Source organism: Acanthaster planci, linkage group LG03 (genome assembly GCF_054643075.1).
Source record: "Acanthaster planci isolate LZ-2023a linkage group LG03, COTS_SCS, whole genome shotgun sequence".
NCBI classification, from domain to species: domain Eukaryota; kingdom Metazoa; phylum Echinodermata; class Asteroidea; order Valvatida; family Acanthasteridae; genus Acanthaster; species Acanthaster planci.
In genome coordinates, this window is record NC_141779.1 from 9,398,601 (window position 1) to 9,420,089 (window position 21,489).

At 43.9% G+C, this 21,489-nt stretch overlaps 1 protein-coding gene across 1 annotated transcript; it reads left to right on the top strand.

Annotated features, from left to right (window-relative positions):
- The first annotated feature begins 1,734 nt into the window (after window positions 1-1,734).
- On the top strand, window positions 1,735-20,770 carry LOC110983723 (protein Wnt-9a-like). Its single transcript, XM_022243216.2, has 4 exons — window positions 1,735-2,216; window positions 4,830-5,053; window positions 18,914-19,197; window positions 19,325-20,770. Exons 1-4 carry the CDS (start codon window positions 2,113-2,115, stop codon window positions 19,847-19,849), a joined length of 1,137 nt encoding a protein of 378 aa, XP_022098908.2. The 5' UTR covers window positions 1,735-2,112; the 3' UTR covers window positions 19,850-20,770.
- Window positions 20,771-21,489: the final 719 nt, after the last annotated feature.

Genomic DNA, 21,489 nt, shown 5'->3' on the forward strand with positions numbered 1-21,489 from the left:
GACTTCACTGCGCGATGTTGCATAAGTAAAATGGAACGAGAGGGGAAGATTAAAAGGTGACATAATGATTGACCACAATACCGAGAGACGAAATGGAAAAATGCCCGCAGAGGCAGTTTAAGTTGTAAGGACTAGAATTCAAGAAGTTGGAAAGCAGCTTTTAGTTTTTTATTAAATACTTTTTAATTCTTTTTTCTAAAATGAACTACGGGTCCAACTGCAAGTTAAAACACTGCAAGATCTGTCCGAGACATAGCCTTATGGGTACATATTTTATATTTCTTTTCAGAAAAGGCATGTTCATATTTATGGGGCAAGGGAGGTTCATTCATTACGAAAATCTGGAATTTCCCGGCTTTTATTTTCTGATTTTGCACCATAAAATTCAAAATTTACCGTTGACTAGAAATGTCTTTATTCTTTTTACTTTTTTTCCAGGTAAAGTTAGTGAAGAAATAGTGATGTCGAATTTCAAAATATTCAAGCCACATTTCCTGGCTCTACCACTGATCGCAGCTTCGACGGTTTCCGCTTTTATTACGGAACACCAGCACGGCACAGTAAATACATACAGTCGGCGGGTGCAGCATCATAGAAACAGGATGAGTCAATGTGACACTGAACTTGGGCTGGTTCGGTGCCCACATTTTTCGAGTTGGAGCACAACATTCCAGCCGCAAGACCGGCCTTGATTCCTAACTGACACAGACCGGGAATTGGACACGGATATCGGGGTGTCGCCTCTATGGTGCATTATCGCTAGGTGTGGTTTCCCACAGAGGGAAAAATGTCAATTAAGTATCTTGGCTAAGTACACCAAACCAGGACATTACAATTGATCTGTCGTCTACACATAATATACTGCATGTGATCAAAAGTAGAAACTTCTGCTAGAGAAAGGAGGCGTTACTGCATTGTGTTTGGGATATGTAGTTTTAGCCATGGTTAAAATGTCTTAATGAGACACGTTACCTTGATAGGAACTTTCTTACATTCTAACAAAAATGGACAGCTGGTCTTTGTTCGAGAAGTTGATATGTCGCATGACGTTGGTCAAACGCCCACATTTTCCACCTTGCTCATTAACCACAAGTTGAGGCAACGTCGTTGCAACGACGCTGTCTGACATTTGAAAGAAATTTTTAAAATTTCCTCTTTTATCTGTTCATCCGTAGTTTGATGGAAAATACTACGAAACTGCGAGGAAATATGTAAGTTTTATTGGAACGAAAAGCCATTGAGATGTTACAGAGACAAAGTTTCTCAATTTATCTCAATAAAAAGAAGGGGCACCTCGGATGGAAAAATTATCTGGCAAAATCAAATGCCTATTTTGTTTACATTTGCATGCACAAGATTTCTGAAATTTTCCCTTATCTTTTAAAAATTGGTTATAATTTTTCCATTCAGCCTATGAAAAAAATTGACATTAATGGATTTTCGTGTGGGCAGTCCTCAGTGTGAAAATTCCTCTCCCTGTCTGTCACAGAATATCTTCTCAATATCACAGTAACTTCAGAAGTCATTCAGACTATTACTAACACTATAAACAGCGAGCCCAGGTACTTACTGGTGCATGACGCGTGCCATCATGCATCGCCGTCGGCTGACACACACAAAGGCCCCGCCCACAGCACTCAAACTGTGATCCAATCAGCACGCAGAATGATAATCGCAAACAGTAGAAAAAAATCTGAAAGACTCGACAACTCGTTATTTACGGTGCACGGCAGAAGGCATGGACGGCGACATGAAACCTCCGAAGTGCACGCACACGCATAGCGCGAGAGAAATCCTGCTCCATAAAAACCCCGGCGTGCCCGATGACTAAAGTCCGCTGCACTGGCAGTAAAAATGACATGTGGAGAGGGACCGACGCAACACCGCGAGTAGGCCTACCTACTCCGCACCGGTGCAACAGGGCTGTGGTCGAATCCTACGGAGGGAACGGACGCGTGCTGCACTGTTCGTCCGAACACTTTTTCCGGCGGGATTCGATTCTTACTGATTCACAAAATCTGGATGCTTGGAGACAGTTTTTATTCTTTTCAAGCAGACCCACGGGACAAGTTGTAATATGACGACGTGGTGGGTTTGTACCGCTGCCCCACCATGAACTGGTACCCTCGTCGGCTGCTTTCTTTGTACTACTGGCTGGTACCCGGTCTGATCTTCGTGACTTTGTTGCGGCTACCAGTCGCCAACGGATATTTTGGGTAAGGTTACTTTTCCCGCAGTCCATAAACAGTGTTTTTGCAGCATTAAGATAAGGGTGGGTCAAATCTCGCTGGCATCGAACCAATGTTGTGAGTTTTAAAAACGAGTGTGTACCGCAAAAGACGCCATTTTCACTTCGTCATTAATCCTGCCTCTTTGTTTAATGAGGCCAGTACACTGAACTGCCTCAGTTTTCTTTAAAAAGTGCACGACTATTCTGTGTCCTTCGGTAATATTTAATAACCCGGTAAAATGCAACCACCCAATCTATACAACAATCTAACCAATCCACTTGATGATTCCCTTTTGACTCAAAAAAGTTGATATCTGAAACGCTACTACATAAATAAGACACAGGGATGTACTTGACAGGTGCGTTGAGTCAACATTAATTGTGATATTAGCATTCTTTGCCTTGATATAGGATGAAGTCACAAGCTCCCGCTCAGTGCGATTATGTCTTAATACACAGGCGACAAGAAACAACAGGGTTTGCATCTATAATTGACAGGGTCATACGATGAGGTCATTGGCTCCAGTCCATACCATTGTTCCTTATAGTACACAGAGGACAAGAACTAACAGGAGTTGCAAGTGTAGTATCTGGACCGACAGGGCTTCACTCTATGTGGATTAACTGAAAAGATCGGCTGTGCTTTCTTGTCAGTCTGACAATCTGTCTTGTCCGGAGCAGTTTTATCCCGCAACATGATGCCCAACTTAGATAGACGCTTTAAGCATTGTCAGCATGGGCATTTTTCTCTATGCATGTCCAACAATCTGACAAGATTATTTCGGTGAAAGTCACGCACAAAGCAACTATGTGACTTGAAAATTAAGCCATCAATCAAGACATAACTTCCTAGGCCCTCCCCCCACCCATCGTATCATCGACGATAGAGTACGCAATGGGGATGAAGGGGTCCCTTTTCCCCCTTCATCCGGCCAAATTTACGAAACGAAGGCAATAGGATTACATTTCGAAATACGGGCACTTGTATCATGATATCGGGCACGCACTTAAAGGTGACACTTGCCAGGAATCCTCGGCACATTGGGTTATCACAGTAGACTCCATGAGGCAAAGGGTAGTGAACTTGGCAAGCGTGCTCTCCCTAATTGGGTTATCCGTTTGACTCATTTGTTGACAGTTCGAGGCAACATTCTGACCTTGATCATGATAGTTGCCCCGAAAGGTGCAGTGTATCGATTTTTGTCGAACGTAGTGTCCAGTTCTTATGGCGTCCAGTTTGAGGATTGGGATGGAGAGAGGAACTTAATATTTTTGACTCGCTGTTTGTAGTGAGGGTAAACGCACGAGTTTATTATTCGTGGGGTTCTTCTACCAAATGTAATTCACGGGTTAACTTGAACATTTTCTATTCCATCCCTTGGAAGAATCGGGCTGCCTGGACCCATGCGTACATCAAGACCGGGTCGAAAGAGGGGCTAGCGCGGGACTACTGCGGGCGCGTTAAGGCCATGCCGGTCACATCTTCCCGGAAGTCCATTCATCGCTTGCCGCAGCTGAGTTGAGGGGGTGCCCGACCTAGTCAGCGCTGCTGCGTGCATCATTTCCGGGGCTCCGTGTGTGCACCTTGGCGGTTAGGAGGTCTTCTGACGCAAGCAGCCTTCAAAAATGACTCAGTCTTTGACATATCAAAGGAGGAACGACATGAAATAAAATTTCAAGTTTTGTTTGTGTTTAGTTGAGAGAATACGACGTCGTGCGTGGTACGGTACTTTATGTTTGCTCATGTTCGTTTCCAGCATTAGTTTCCGATTTTCTTCAGTTAAATTTGTTGGGATTTTGTTTGTTCCATCGGAATAAATCTGGAACAAGGAGCAACCTGTATAGTTTCTGATTCAGTACGGGATTCAGACAGCCATTCAAAATGAGGAATTACACTTGGCAATTGGTTGACTGTACAGAATGAATTTCGAGGTCGTGGGTTCGACTCCCACCAAAGAACATTTGTGACTTAAGTCTCAAGCTATCAGAAGTTACTGAGAGACATTGTTACTTTTGATGAGTGCATTATAGTTAAATCAGAATTTAACTGCTAAGCTCTAAAGTTGCGAAATAACGGCAATTTCTTTAGAGAATATAGTTCGTTCTTTTTCGACTTCTATGATTAATAATTACGCGGATTGCACTTGCCACTGGCTTCCCGGGCAAAAACGCGATAAGAATGGAAATAAGGAACACTTCCGCTAAAATACCATGAGAGAAATGCACGGGAAAAATCCCAACTTTAATACCTCATAAAACCACATGTTCTATGTTATGTTGGCAAGGCAGGGCTGACTCCAATAAGAAGTTACCAATTTGTGTGCTAAGTAAAAACTTCCGTGGGACCCGTCACACTTAGTAATATAGACCCATATATGCTCTGGCAGTTAGTGTTAACCATTTTACCTAGGAAATACATTGAATTTTTCACAACATGTTGGACATACTTAAACTGGCCTTCGCTCTTCGGAGGCAAAAGTTGTCACATGCTATTGCTAAAATGAAATGTCAATAGGCTATTCTATTTTTAATATTTTAAGAAAAAAATAATTTCGACTATAGCTACTAGACTGATAAGGGCGTGATTATCTCTTGACAGACTCACCTCAAACACGCAACTGGCTGGGATGCGTGGATCTGACCAGTGCTCCCATCACCTCACCAAGCGGCAACGGAAGATGTGCGGCCGGGACTCGGGCATGGCCGCCGTCCTGCGGGACGCGCTGGAGCTGAGCATCTCGGAGTGTCAGGAACGCTTCCGGAACGAGCGCTGGAACTGTAGCATCCAGAACACGGCGCAGAGAGTCAACCTGCTGAAAAGGGGTAAGAACGACTGGTATATCATATGGGCTCTTTGCGCTGGAACCAGGTGACACCCACTGGCCCATAACCAACCGAACTGACCGTGACATCCCGGCACCCAGATCCATTTTATCAACTCGATTTCTAGTAAACCTTGTGCGTTTCAGACCGACATTGACCGCGATATTTTCATTAGGTAAACCCGTGAACATAGAAACAGTATTTTTCTTCACAAAGAAACAGTACAAAGTATAATTTGATGCGTTTCTTTTCTGAAACTCTCGAGCTGTGGCCAGATGCCGCCAGTGATGAGTTTCAGATGCATGTTAATCGCAGGCTGTCTGCAAAGCGTTAATTATCGATCCATATATTTCTTTATTAGAACATGTAACTTAATACCAAAATTTACCCAGCCAAATCAAGCCACCAAAAACCTTTTGAATTTGTGACCTATTCCAGGGGTATTAAATTCATGGTACCTAAATCTGTCGAAAGATTCTCTTATACCACCCCACCTTTATGGAAAATGTAAAGATGAAAAATACAGAAGAAGTATAATAAACAGAAACAGATTCCGCTCGGATTTACTTTTTGGCTTGTCTCGAATCATCGAGTTCTCTCGCAACATTCCTTATAGTGCAGTACAGTATTCATTACTTCGTCAGTGTGGTGCTATGTCGATTAACTACGTACATCCTTCCTGAACTTTCCTCAGATCAACTTGGAAACCGCACTGTGCAGTTTTGAGCCCCTTCTGTGCAAACTCTGTGGTTTTTAAATCCTAATCGGAACGACAGAGAAATTGACCACATTATTGAAATCGGCTGGCCTTGAAACGGGAACCACTTTTTGCACGGAATAGGAATGGCTGCCACACGCGCAGACATCGACATCTTACACAACGCATGCGTGCAAGACCGTATACACCAATCTGTACCAAATCGCCGATTCCCCCTCTTGTTGAAGTCCTTATAATTACTGCCAGAGAAAAGGCCGTTTTAAATAAGGTCACAGTCTTTAGACAATGCAAATTAACAGCTCGTCAGACAAGCCAGCCGTCTGGCACCCTGTCGGCATCCCGGGTGACCTAATAATATCACTATGATGGATGCTGTCCTTCCTCCGTGCCAGACATTTCCCCTCCCCAACACGACTTTTACACGGAGGTGAATACCCGCGCAAAGAAATCATCAACCTCAAATGTCAAGTCTTTTCATTGGGGCTATTTACGGGGGTAGCTTTGCGTCAACATCTCGCACGATTGCCAAACTAAAAAGGCAGGTACAATCCCCCCCTCGTGATGGAGGCCTTACACTTGACGTCACATCTGTGGGCTACCCTTTGGTCTTCAGTGAGAAAGGCATAGATTCAAACAACAAAATGAACCTCTGCAATGGCCGCCGCTTCAGGAGGTCTACAGGGGAGCATGCGCGAGTATTCACAGATAAATTATTTAATAATCAACTAGCTGACAACCCATTCAAAATACCGGAATTAAACAAAACATGACTGAAAATTACAATGCATCTCGAAAAAAGCCAGATCTTCAGCTTGATCTTTTCTACTGGCTGCGGTCTCCGCCTCGTTCAGTTCTCCGTTATGCACATAATTATGCCAATTTTTCGGAAACCCGATGTGCACACAGAAGCATTTATGGTCTGGCAATGGACAACGGTTTAACCCAACCACCACGGAGTTTTATGGTAACCCGCATTCTACACTGTCATCTACGAATGAACATCTTTTCCTATGTGGTATAAATTCACGGGCGTCGCTAGACCATTTTGAATGGAGGGGTGCCACATGAAATTTGCTGACTGACTGGCACGTAAAACGAGTGTACATGTACTGTTGTCTGATTCCCCAGCCCGACCATACCTGACTTTTTTTTATTTTGCCAATAGACCATGAATTCAATTTTCTTTTCAGCGATGATTTCGGCAAAAATAAGCCGGGGGCTATTCCCCAGCGGCACTCATTACAGGGACATAATATCCCCCCAAATTTTCCACTGGCTTTTGCGTGAGGTTATAGTCATAGGGATAATGGATGAAGATAGCACAACTTACCAAAGCCTGAGCTTTACCGGAAGAGTGGATTTTTGGGACCGGAATAGCTCACCGATGCCTAATACCTTCCCCAACTTCACCCATTGAGAAGGGAAGTTGAGAACTGACAGAAAAAATTGTTATGCGTGATTTTTGAGTGTTAAATGTTAGGCCTACATTTACCCGGGCATACCTGCGAAATGAATAAAAATCAATCGGTCAACACAAATTCTGGGAGGGGTGCTTATTTCAAGTAGCGATAAGAAAGACGGAAGATGGTTTTTGGTCACCTCAAGACTATGCAGCCTAATCTTGAAACCGGAATGACAGACTGTTTAGTGCAATAAGCGTCATTCAAAGTGCAGCGAGGGTGGAGAGACGGAGAAGAACTTCGCTTTAAAATGATTGTCGGAAATAAAGATACGGCAATAGTCACATAGCGTCAAATATCGTTACCGAACCGCCATGTTTAATTTTCGCTAAGCCAAGCCCTAACCTCTGCTTTGAAATCATGTATTCAAATGAATTTTTGACCCGTTTGTGAAAACGTCCAGATTTACCAGTCATTAACGTTTTATTTCAATCAAGCAATAGTGTCGTGATCATTGCTGATCATGATTGCAACTGTAACCTACGAATTCCCGTAAAGGAGCGTTCGATGACTTCTTACGAACAATTGAAAGCAGAAAAGGAAATACCATTGTGATTTCATTATCTCAGAAAATAAGTCTCTCGTTTGCTTTTGTTCTCGTTGAGAATGGAGTACCTGTGCCGCCTTTCTGGTTTGTGATACCAGACACGCTATGCGTAAGTGCCCCTCGGCAACAGGAACATGGGTGAAGTTTGTCTTTTCGTTGCTGTGTTATTGTGCCGTCCGGAGAGGAAGGAGAGATGAGGCATATTCTACACGAGGGGTGGCCTCAGGGAGTCTTATTAGTCACTGCATGCCTGAGACACCCCCTTCCCCCTAGTCCCCCCCCCATGACAGGCTGTCACTCGTCCTATGTAGTTGTCCTACTCGAAGTAGTCAGTAATTGAGAACACCGCGAATTTAACGATGACACGACGGTTTCGAGCTTGGCTTTGTTATCTCACTTTCCAACGCAAAAGGCCCTCATTCGATCAGTAAAGATGTTGTCGATGACGATTACTCATTCCATATTCGGACATTTTCGAATGTCATTTAACTTGAACTCGGTTGCTGCCGTTACACACCGACTGCAGAGCGAGGCAAAGAGTATAGCAGAAAGTTATGCCTGTATACAGCCCAATAAAAGTGATCTAGCCACAAATGAACCGTGGATTATGTGTAGGGCAGCGTTCGTCCAGTCCAAAGAAATATTTATTTAAGATTTTGCTGGTGGTGATGTTTGGATTTATTTAATATTGGACGTCCGGGTTTGTTGACAAGAAAAAAATAATTTGCAACCACTACGCTTTTAAATATTTATACGCTAATAAACCAAGAATGATTACAAATGTAAACGAAAACTGGAGCCAACTCAAATAAAAGATGCTTTTCTGAAGAGTTGCCGATACAGCAGTGACAGTCACGTCCTTTTGTTCCTGTTAGACCGAGAAATCACGGTGGGAGAACCGAATTAGCCGCTGGTGAAAAATGTAATTTGCTGGCGGGCACCACAGATAAATCTGCGCCGAGTTTATGGATCACTGACCGGGAAGCCAGTCGTTAGCAACTCGCTTCGCGGCTATAAACACCCATGTTCTTTAGCACGGTAAATGAAAAAAAAATTCTAAAATGCTAAATAACATCGGGTCATTCACAGTGTCGCTTGTATATCTCGGGATTCGGCTGGAAAATTACGCTCATCGGATTTCTGGCGAGTTTTTGCGGGGAATAACGAAAACACAGGTATTAACATTCGTCCTTTTTTACGAGGGTCCCTCGTGCCATGAAATTGGTTTAATAAGCAGACAATCCAATCAGCTACTGTTAGGTATAGCTTGAGCGTTCCTGAGCCAACGGTGTACAGCATTGTTGTACAAATAGTCCACCAATGAGGCAGTTTTCAATCAAAAAATGTCTGAAGATAGTTTGTGAATTTTTTTCAAAGGGGCAAGTCACAACACCAATCATTCCGCCGAAGTGCGTTTGAAAATTGAGTTTACGAGAGGCCATTTTCCAGCTTCCTTTATTCAACTGCTCTATACCACAAATACATCCAGGAGCCGCTTGAACACATCAATCATTCACTCACGTGTCTAAAACACCAACTCCTCAGCATGCGAAGTTTTTTGTTGTTCAAAAGGCATTGAGCGCGCACACCAACTCCCTCCCCCATGCACTGCGAGGGATGGCTTCTGATCCCTAGCTAGTCCCTTAAGGGCACTTGGACTGGCTAATACCCATCACAAATTTTTTGAGGGAAGTACCGACGTGCGTTGAGTAGTGCACATTAATTCGATCAAATTTTATCTTACGTAGAATAAAAAAGTCCTCCGTACAGCCCGAGGAATTGGGCCCATCCCAGCGCCCTTTCCGCCCCGAGTTGAAGTGCGCCCCCAAACGGCAAAAGAAAGACAGATTGTGGTAAGTTTTCCAAGCGGGTTCTTGCACGCGTTCTGCGTGTACGCAGAGACCACACATATTAAGTAAAAAATTCGTTACGCGTACTAAGCGTGCTCCGCGTCAAACGCGCCTTTGGTCTCCGTTATAAACGCCCGCCTGTGCGGTAAGTGCAAAAAAACACGCCCTCTTTTGTTCCGCTCGGAGCGGATAGGGAGGTGAGTAGGCCTACAAGCAATTGGCTTTTTTGTGACCACCTTTTGGTGGCGAGGATATTCAGTGGTTGACAGAGACAAGCTGCGGTGAGAGAGAAAGTTTGCCATTCAAGCCACCTGGCGACCGACTTGATGGGGCTACGTGCAGCAGGGCGTTCTGGAGATACCGCTGACCTTAGGCCAGCCAACTCGACGCACCAATCGGACAATCTGGCTAAGTCTCGACTTACCGATAATTTCAATCTTGGAAAATAGATTGTCTGCTCATAAAACTTAAAAGTTTTAGGTCTTGGAAGCAATATTCAAATCACTCCAGGTTCATTTCACCAGTCAGCCTTCACAGTCTTGAAAGCCTTTCCTGCAGGGATTCTTGTTTTGAGACTAGATCCGTTCCGGATCCATTTACGGCATTTCACTCGACAATGAACACTGTCCGCAATTTACGCATACGGACTTGAGGCGCACAAAACAAACAAAGTCCAACAAACAAAATAAACAAACGAAACAAAACACAACAACAAAACTGCACATACGAAAACACGCCTTAGAGTACGAGCACTGAATAATTTTATAAGCCTGTAAGGGGTATATCAATATCCTTGACTAAAAGGGCAAATAAATGTTGCCGGAAAGTTTAAATCCCCCGGAAAGAGAGAGAGAAGGGGGTAGTTTCAAAGCAAGTTCTTGAGATCGTGCAGAATTGCAGCTGTTCCAGTGACGGTGTCTGTCCTTAATCCACGGCAACAGTTGAAAAGGTTAACCCAACCTCTGCGTGTCAGGAAACGTTTCAGAAGCTTTTTGTGATAGGAGAGGCTTGTGGGTTCGTGAAGGCGCGTGATTTGCGGATGGCGTCTGAGATGAAGTATGATGGTATATCATTTAGTTCAATAGTTTACCACTTGCTGTGCACAGGGGAGTCGGGTTGGCGTATAGTGGTTCTTTCCTCGCCTTCCACCTCTGCGGTCCAGGTTCGATTCCCGGCTCGGTCCGCATGTGGATTGGGTTTTCAGTCCCTACCTGATTCCGTGGTTTTACCAAGAATATTCCTCTGGGGTTTTCCTCCCACCTCTAAAACTGTAACTGCTTCTCACTGTCTCCTCTCTACAGGTTTCTTCAGGCTTGCAAACTACACTGCCTAGGGCACTTTTGAGGAATCCTTGGTGTCATTACCATAAATAAATAAATAATAAAAATAATAATAATAAATTCTCACTTATGTAACATATCTTCACGGTAAAAAATTGGGCAAATAATTATCAGTGGGTTTGTGTAATACGATTTTGTTCGTAAACGCATTCCATAAATTTTGTAGACCTATCGTATTTACTTTTAATATCAATTTTCGTATCGGAATGATTTGGAAAATGATTTGGTTATATCGGTTTCATTTAGAGCAAAAGGAGTGACGTCACTCAGATTGCTTCCGCGGTACGGCCGCTACGGCATAAAATGGAGCTAGAAGTGTGATGTGCAGCCGTATAGTCATATCTTTTCCGGTAATATGACAGCGAGTGATCTGTATACACAATCATCATTTTATTTCAATAAGCTGTGGATGTTGAGCTCTTCATTTAAGTAAATACCTGGAATGTGTCCCTAAAGAGACGTCACTACGATAGTACCCTACATGTAGGGTGTGACGTAGGTTGTCGGGAGAAGCTTGGCATTATTTTAACTGTCGAGAAAAAAACATACGTGCAAATAAACCAGAAAGATGCTCTCGTTATTATACAGTTAAGATAAATATTCTTTTCCCGCAAAATCGTTGTTAATATCATGTTAGAGAGCTATACAATTGCATGCCACACTGCTGTTTCTTGTTACTCGATTTTCACAAGGACGGCATTGCTTGAGTGTGTATTTTAACCAACTGATCAAAGCAGGTTCCTCTTGTGATCAACTTGATGACAGTTCCTGATTCATAATAGAGTCGTCATTATCTTCGCCAAACAGCCGAGGTGCTGTGTGTACTGACCCAACAGCTGAGCCAGGCCTTGAACTTTCGAATTCCTCTGACGCGCGTAACCCTGCAGAGCTGCATAGGGACTACGTAGGGACGAAGCCCCTCAACCTGTGTCCCACCCAGCACGGCGTTGGCTGGAGGTGCCATCGTCATTAACACAGCTTAAAACGGAAATCAAAGAAAACTGATTTCAGTGAACCTTAAAGAACCAATTAATTGTTTAATCCAGACTCCCCTCCCCCTTGGACAGTCAAAGTCTCGCTGAGTCTGTGCGCCAGACTGCGCATCTAGCAGGATTACTGAGAGAGACGTCACCTTTGAAATGATGGGGACAGAACAGACATTGGGCACCACGCATGCGATCACGTTATGACGCCTGCATTACAGTGTGCGGCGTTGAGGTTGAGTGTTAAGGTCCACTTAGGCCAAAATCATAACTGTTCTATATAAAGACTACACAATAGAAATGCTCTATTTCATTCAATCTATCAATTAGTGTCCTCTCTCCTTGGCCCTATGTCTGCCAAAGCTATGATTCCACAATGGTCTTAATTTGTCGCAAAACGACTGAGGACCGCGACTGTTCCTGGAACTAAGGCTGCATCCGAATGTGTTGTCTAGAGCTAGGTCTAGGTCTTCGCTCCATTGGAAAAGCGTGGAGACGCATAGACAACAGACCTAGCCGTAGCTCTGGAAGGCCGTTTCGGACACGGCCTAAGATTACTGCCGAAATATCTCGATACTCTTTATTTACAAGCAGCCCTCCCGTTTGACCCCTGGATTTGTCAAACAGGAGAACGTTTTGTTTAACAGGAAATCAACAGTTTCTGATTTTAAGACCCTACACATTTTTCCTTCAATTATAAACGAATCATTAATTTGTAAACAACAATAACAACAAGAAGATATTGTTATCAAAATCAAGGAGTTCAATTAGGCCAATGGTTCTTGCAGCCCACTCTGTATACAAAAGCTATCAAGCACGAGTTGTTCATAGGATGTAAAAATTGCCAGTCACACCACTTTATGATGTTTTATGGAGATATAAAAAATGTTAAAATTTTTTGGTAGGTAGAAACATTTGCGACGATGTATCTCTTTATGTAGAACTGCATGTTATCAGCTCCTAGATGTCGACGACCTAAGATTTTGTTTGGGCTTGCCTCTTCCAGCAAGGTGTCTGTTTTCGGAAGTGAAGTCGCGCAATATTATTGAAACCTCTGTCATGTGTCACACTCTCTGGTTTGGAAAATACATCGTAGTTTGTTGATAGAATGAAAAGGATTTTTTTTATTTTCCACGTATCTGTTTAAATACGCTCAGCGTCGTGCATGGGGAGAAGGGAAGATCAGCAAATGGCAGCAATAATCGTTTTGTACATAATTCTGACCAGACCTCTTCGTCAATGACGTTGACTGCCGTGCATAATTTTATAGGATGTTCCCATTTTGCCAAGCGTTGTACGCATGCGCGCATACTTGAGTACTTTTTGGCGAGTTCGTTAAAATTCAATATCTCCCTACTCCTCTTTGAGTAATTCTTTGACAAACAGTTTACCTTTGTCATGTATCGAGTGACGAGTGGAATGTTGTAGGAACTTATACATGAGAATACACGCATTCAGTCTGAGTAACATGTTTAGAGATTGATTGTGTTCAGCGATTGAACGTTTAGGAATTGGCCACGCAATGCTGGGCCCATAAATGTGTTTTACAAAATGATAGCAAGACTGTTTTTAATTGCTGCGAGTTACACAGAAGTAACCCAGAAGTCCCCCTTCAGGTTACTAAGCCATTAAGCTTTAGACCTACATTCTGAACATGTCAGAAATGTGACAAGACGCTGTCTAAAATGAGGCGGTCACACGAGGATCATAAAATTCTCCACTTTTAGGGCCTTGTGGATTTGACGCCGTCGCATGGACGTTTATTATCACTTCCATGGCATTTAACATTTTGCACATAAATATACATCGGCTGTTAGATATCAAACTTGCCTTTCAAAATACACGTATGTTCACTGACTACGGTCGATAGCTTAATAAACAAAATAATCTCGATGCGACCTTTAAAATAATAAAGAGAGACACTGTGTTCCAGAAAGTGCAATAAAACTGGATATCTTTTAAAGCCCACCCAACGATTTCGACCCTACCTGCTTGGTTAAAGATACGATGTTGAAAGTTTAGCTAGTGACGTAACGTCAACAATTCGTGGGCCTTGGTTGCAAGTAAGCCATTTTGGACTGCGCCTCCCAGATTTCTTTGACTTATTTCACATTTCTATTTACAAAGGTGCGCACTCGTTTAGTTGATCAGGTTTCGTCTTCTCTCAATATCTTTCATTTTGGCTGCGACATGAAACTACTGAATATTAATGCCTCGGGTCGGTGAATCGGAGGAGGATGAGATGAGTCTGTCATTTAGCACTCTTGCATTCTTTCCATTTCTATTCATCATTAGCCTTTAGAAAGTAATAAATCTGAAGGGATCTGCAGCTTATTCTTCAAAATGCCCGATTCGTACCGGTATTAGAGGCGCATTAATTGCTGATGAAATTCTAACGAATAACGGTTTCACCAGGAAAATGACTCGCGATTTGACCTTTCTGAATAACGATAGAATACTGGCAGTGAGATAGCCGGTCTTCATCACTTCACATTCCGCAACTAACAATTTTCTCCTGCCGTACACCTCCAACCATAGATTTAATAAAAGTCTGCACATAAAAAGTACTTTAACTTTGCCGGTTTCTGAGATTCTAAATTACACCAACAGGCAATTTGCTCCATTTTCCACCAAAATTATCACCAAATTAAAGATGACTGAAGTCTGACAAGCAAAGTCTTGTGGCCTAGCTGTTTGTTTTGATGCACGAATTCATGGCCGTCCACGGTCGAGCCCATAATACTCGACCGAGTCTCATTTTACGGCCGTTAAGAATATTCTCGTTTTAATGTTGGCCATATTGAGTACCATTCTCTTGGATGTGAAAAAAAGACTTAGCGTTTGGTGAAGTATTTGTTTATCATTACCGGTTGAAATTGTTGCACTTTGAAATGTGTGTCACGGGAAGGTAGGCACGTTTTGCTGTCGTAAGCTCGACTGAGGGCGCCGCGCCTGATAAATCACCTGGAAAGTTACTGCGCAACACCGGGGAGCAGATAAAGCCTTCACGTTGATCGTGGTGTCACCAACAGACTTTTTAAAAATTGTCTTGGAATTTGCTGTGACTAAAAACACTTGTTGGTACCCTTTTAAAGCTAGTCATCTCACGGCAAAGGGGTTATTGGTGAATTGGATCACAGCCAACGATACTAAAAAGAAAAAAAGGCCTAAAATAGGCAAGGCACTAAATCACTAGAGGAGGCCCGTCGTCTAGGGTTGTTTTCATACACTCAATTATTTCCAGGGCTCATTATTTTTCAGCAAGAAAGTTGAAGTCGCTGTCATTTTCGTCCTTTTCTTTGGAATGTCTGTCACTAACCTGGCGCCACTGCAGGCTAAAAACTATTGACTTTTGTCGCTCACGTGAAGAGAAATATGTCTGAAAAGCTGGTCAAAACCGTATTTTCAAATGATATGTTTGCCGTTTATCGACCCGCTGAACTTGACTTTTTAACCAACCTTTTTAACTTGTGTGAAAGTATGGTGGTGTTTGGAATGCGATTGCACGACATCATCAGGAACCCTGTTCAATTCTGGATTCTTATAGCCTTCATTAATTTTAGACTCTAACCAATTCGCATTCGATTTCCGAAACGCCCATCGCACTTCTTTGTTTTACAGTCGAGTTAAGAAGTGACATCATTACGTTTTAAAATCACAATATATTCAGCACTAAATTTGTACGCCCTTGTTATAATATGGACATACCCACTGCGTGGTATTGGCGCCCAATGCGCTGCATCACTTTTACCCCTGCTCGTCTGACCCATAAACATTCCTGAAATCCAACTCAGTTCCCTAAGGAATGCAGCACGTCGGTCGCTGCCATCTCGGCCCTCACGGATACCAGTACACTTATTATACACTCCCAGAAGGAAGGGACTTATACACAGTTTGTTGAGGGCTATCCGTAAGTTACCCATTGCTGTTTTGTTTGACACAACAGTCCTCAATCCTGTCTTATGGTCTAGTACACATATAATCTTGCGGATTTTTTTCAGTTTGATTGCGTTGTGAACTTTGAAAGTATAAATGCACAGTATAATTTCAGATCAATTCTCAAAAAGAACGAGTCCAAAATGGAACAAACCGTCACTGAAGAATATTGATCTCGGCTTCAACCAGTGGTGAGAACCACGGATATGAGAAATGAAATACTGTACAGGATCTAAAAGGCAAACATGGTAATTAGCCTACACATCAAAGCATTGGACACTAAAATAAATCTGAATTAATAAAAAACTGTTCACCGGTAATTACGACGGCTGGCCAAATACAGTGAGTTGGACGGCATTGCTGAGATATCTCCTGCACGACTCGTTATTGATACATGGGCCCAAACCCCGCGCCGGCTATAAATCAAGATGGCGTCTGATGGACCGAAGATGCTATTTTATGCCTCGTGTGACAGTTATACGGTGCATACTACAAATTCAACCCAAGCGAGGCTTTTCACTTAATGGCATTCGAAATTTTTAATTAAACATTTCGACAGTAAAATCTTTAACTAATAAAAAAGGATTGCTCGGTTGATATCACGGTGAGAATGAATGTAAATGGATGCCGTGGTTATCTCATTGCACCGGTATGCGAAACTTGCACAACCGAAAAGGAATTGAATCCGTTGCCGCTAACGATACCCACAAATTCACATGTCCAAGTTTTCAACCGAAGGGACCCGGGAAGTTTGCCTCCTTACAGTCAGTGAGTTTCAGTCCATCTTCCCGGCCTGGAGTCTCGGTCACGCGGAGTGATATCGCACCGAAACTTCATGTACTCAGACAGCCACAGTTTTCAGAGACCGTTTGTAAACCAAACAGCGTTCTTGGCTATCGGCATACAGTCGCACACACCTTTTCCTGTGTGTTGTCATTTTGAAAAGATGCTATTTTGCGTTAGCCAGACAATTTGCAAGAGCAGCCGATCGAAATGCCGTGAAAATGTGCGTACGACATTAGCTCGATATTTGAAGAGATTTCGGTTTTAGAATCGCTGGTTAGAATGCGTACTAGTTTCTGTGGTAAAGTCCTTGGTATACGGAAACTATTTTAAATCTCACACACACGCCAGTAAGTGACGTGATCAGCAGGCTCTGCATGAGCCCCCCCCCACCGATGAGGATTATTTTTTTTATCAATTAGAGCGAAGATATTAAGTGTCGTAAATGGAGGTTTTTGTACGAACAGAGCCATTTCGCAGAGGAAATTGTTTCTGAGCAGCTATTCTGACTTACTTGTTTTGACCACCCTCCCCCCCCAAAAAAGGTCTGGATCCGGTCTTGTTAGAATTCAACTCAACTTTTCAAAAGCACAGGTCTAACTCCAATACGGGCGTTTCAGAATAGCGCCTCCAAGAGTTTGCAACGCGTTGGCCAATCACAATACGCAAAATCTGTCGACCCACGAGCACGTTTGGAAAAGGTCGAAAGATTTCACGCGTTGTGATTAGCCAACGTGTTGCAAACTCTTGGAGGCGCAACATTCGCTCTTTGCACAACCTTGACTCGTTGGGCTGCGTGCGCTTTCCTCCACTAGCCCCTGGTCGTGTCCGGTTCGTAAATGTGACGTCAGTTTAGTTTAAACCACGCCCAGTGCACATGCACTGCACATAGAGTTATCATGCATTGAGCGCCGTATAAATGGAACTATGGAACCGGAAGTTAACGCGCAACTTCAGTGATCGTCCAATAGGAGCCTGCAAATCGTGGCGCGTCCATCTTTGTGACGAAGGCACTTACGAACCGGGTATAATACGAAAATGACGCTGACTGGCTATTCAGGATGAACAGACATAAACATAAAGTCGATCGTGCGTATTTCAAAAGTTTGCACGCTCGCGCCCACGTATTCGCTTGTATGTCACGCACGCGTAAATCTGCGTCGGGCATACTGAACCATGGAACTGGAAGTTAACGTGCAACTTCTGCGCGTCCACCTTTGTGACGAAGTCACTTACGAACCGCATGTAGAGCCTCGCTCTGGCAGCTTGTATAATCACATGGTATAAGAGCTGACGCAGCACGCGCAGATATACTGAGCAACATACTTCGGAATCACTGAACCGGCTTGTGTAAAAATCGATAATATCTGAACTGAATCTGCTTGCCCTGAAGAAGGTTCTCAGTTACCGAAAGTTCGGCAATCACATATTTCAGAGCACTGATTTGATATTATATTCTCGTCGATATTGTGTAAAGATCGAGACCGCGGCTCTGCATGCCTATGGCGGCAGCGTGTAAAGAACGAATAATACCTATTCTTCAGCGTGGTTTGTAGTTCAACTTTTGTTCTTCAACTATTAATCGATACCAAAATTAGAAATCAGAATTACTGTCAGACGTGCAGTTTTCATCTTGTGTCCGGCACTTCACGGAGGTTTCTCACAATTGTTACAATTTATTTCCAATTAGGAGCAAGGTGCACTCTGAATACGTCACGTCAACCCGCTTTGCGCTGATCATTAATTTTGTGAACTGGACCACCACACCGGTGTGGTCTCGCACCCCGCCTGCCTGCAGCTAGCCAAACGCGAACGGCTGCCGTGCGCGATGCTTCACCAGAGGACATAAAAGTCACCACGCATTAAATCATGGTGCCGTATTTATCACGCGATGTCTTCTCATAAAACTTGGATCTGTTCTTTCATCACGGCCGGTGTCTACGGGGCTTGACCCTTCACACAGAGCACGCAACAGCCGGGTCAGATGATTGTGGTTGAAAAAAAACGAAGAAAAGAATAATTTTTGGTCTCTTACCGAAGAGGGCGCCCTTGAAGCTTCTGGTGTTACGTCTCCTAGATGCCCTCAACACGAGAAGTCCGTCCGTCAGCTTAGGCCTTTATGGGAAACAAAGAAGACATTTGCATTATTTCAAACAATTTAATGCCCCTTCGGGAAACCAGACCTCTTAACTAGTAGAGTCTATTTATGCGCAACTGACTTTGTTCCTCCCTTTAATCTGCAGGGATGAGAGAGACAGCCTTCTTGTACGCCATCTCCTCGGCCGGACTAACCTACGCCATTGCCAAGGCCTGCAGCCAAGGCATCATGGAGCGGTGCTCTTGCGACACCAGTTACTACTCTGAGGAGGACAACCGGGAAGCATGGAAGTGGGGCGGCTGTGGTGATAACCTCAAGTACAGCCAACGCTTCGTGGACCGGTTCCTCATGCCCAAGAAAGGCGGTCAGCCTCAGATCCGAGACGTGAGGGCCCAGGTGGACAGGCACAACACGCACTTGGGGATCAGGGTGAGTCCAAGATGAACTGTAGACCGTTCTTAGTTTTTTTGGACCTGCGTTTGATCCAGAAGCTTGCATTTAAAAGAGCAGATATCCAGTGAATAAGCTACTTCTGTTCCTGTTGTTCATTATACAGGTGGTGGAAGGGAGCGCGAGGAAAGTGTGTAAATGTCACGGGGTGTCGGGATCGTGCACGTCCGAGACGTGTTGGCACCAGCTGGGCCGACTGCAGGAGACAAGCAAACTCCTGAAGAACAAATACGACCGCGCGGTCAAGGTGGAGCTGGCCAATACGGCGCATGGCGAGTACGAACTGGTCAGGCACGTCAAGAAGAGACGCAAACCGTCCAGAGCCACTGTCCTCCCCGCGACCGTCCAGGGCGACTCAACCGACGGTGGAGCGCAACAGCCGGGACCAAGGAAAACCGACCTAGTGTACATTGACCGGTCGCCCAACTTCTGCGACGCCAGCCCGTACTCGCCGGGCACTCGGAGCCGGCAATGTGACAAGAACACCAACTGCGACAGTATCTGCTGCGGTAGAGGCTACAACATACGGAGCCTGCTAGTCACCAGGCGATGTGACTGCAAGTTCCGATGGTGCTGTGAGGTCATCTGCAATGAATGCACCACCAGGGAAGAGATCCAGCTCTGTAAATGACTGGACGCCAAAGATGAACTGCTCTTCTCCCCCGCATTTTGCCCAGAACTCCTCAGCTAATAATTGGATTTGCTTCAGGAACCTGCAGTGCTCTTGAAAATGCTGCCAAATGTTAGCCTGCATATCATCGCCGAGGTCCAATTTTTCCAGTAAAAAAGTATCTGACACTACCAGCCAGTAATGCACCTTGCAACTGCAATCGTAACAAGTGAGAGCAAAGCAAACACAGTGCATTCTGCACCTGCACTTGGACAAAACTGAGAAATTGCCCAAGTAAACGGCCTTCTCGACACTGGGCAGTAATGGGGCCATATTTAGCTTGATCTCCGTTTTACTTTAGCGTCGCGTCCCCAGCAATTCAGACCAGTGGTGTTTTGGGGACGAACATTTGATAATAGTGACCCCACGATATAAAAGAACAACCATAATAATGGGGAAATAAAATCCTTAGAAAAGGCTTCCAATCAGTTGATCAGATATGTTTGTCTCGCTTTATCAAGAGATATTATGTAACTGGCCAGTGTCCTTTCTTTAGTTATACATACATTTCCTCTTCGTCTGTTGTCCGAGTTGTGCTCAGCGAAGACTTGCCTTCGTAAAAACCATGCTCATAAAGTTAGTCTTATGTCAGAAACTTTGTGTATTTGCGATCGTGCGCCAGCCAATGCCACAGTAGGGCGCTATCGCAACCTAACGGACGGTGACGTCCTCCTCAATCTCTAACATCCTGGATGGAATAACGCCCTCTCTCGTTATTAATAAAACAGTCAGTGTTCAAGGTCAGGAGTTACGAACTATGCACGTGAGGGCTTGACGAAGATTACATGTTGACAAGACTAAACTTCATGCGCTGATAACGATTATAACTGCGTGACTGTTGGTGTTAAAACATGAAATACAAAGTTCGTTTCATGTGCCTTTTGTGCTTGGTGTGTAGCATTTTATTTGACGTTACGTTTGAGGGCAAGTTGTTTCCATGTAATAATGTATGCGAGTTCGGATCCAGAACCAACCTTTTTTGAGGGAGTGCAAAAATGGGAAATTTTTATTGGGTCTGTTCTTTTGACGTTATACAGTCGTATTCGTCCTACAAGTGGCTGCTAAAACTATAGTAGGCCATCGGTAAAAATGGGTAATTCACAGAGTATTAAAACTCCCAGGCTGCTACCAGAACACCAGATAATAATACACGTTCCACTGATGGAAAATACAACCCTATGGGATAAACTGTCCATATTGAACGAATTTGAGGTAAAATCGAAAACCAACCAAAAGGTGGTATTTCTGCAAACTTGGGCCGCCCGTACAAGTACAAACTTTGGATGGGGATATATTTGGGAGCTCTTTTACACTCTTTGAAGGGGAAGGGAAAAGAAATAGCCCCCTCGCCTGTCATTGTGTTAAAAAACGTCCACCACCCCCCCCCCCTTTGGTGGGGACGGCCCCCCTTGATCCGCTAATGTATGCAAAAGCATTTGTTACCTGCGCGTTGTCCATGGATTAACAGCAAAGGAGTTTATTGCAGTGGGGGGGGGGGCAACCCAAATGGAACGTGAATTCCTTTGCGCAACAGGTAAAAGAAATGGACGGCATGTCACAACACTCGTTATTCACAATGCCATCCTCCCCCGAAAGGAGAG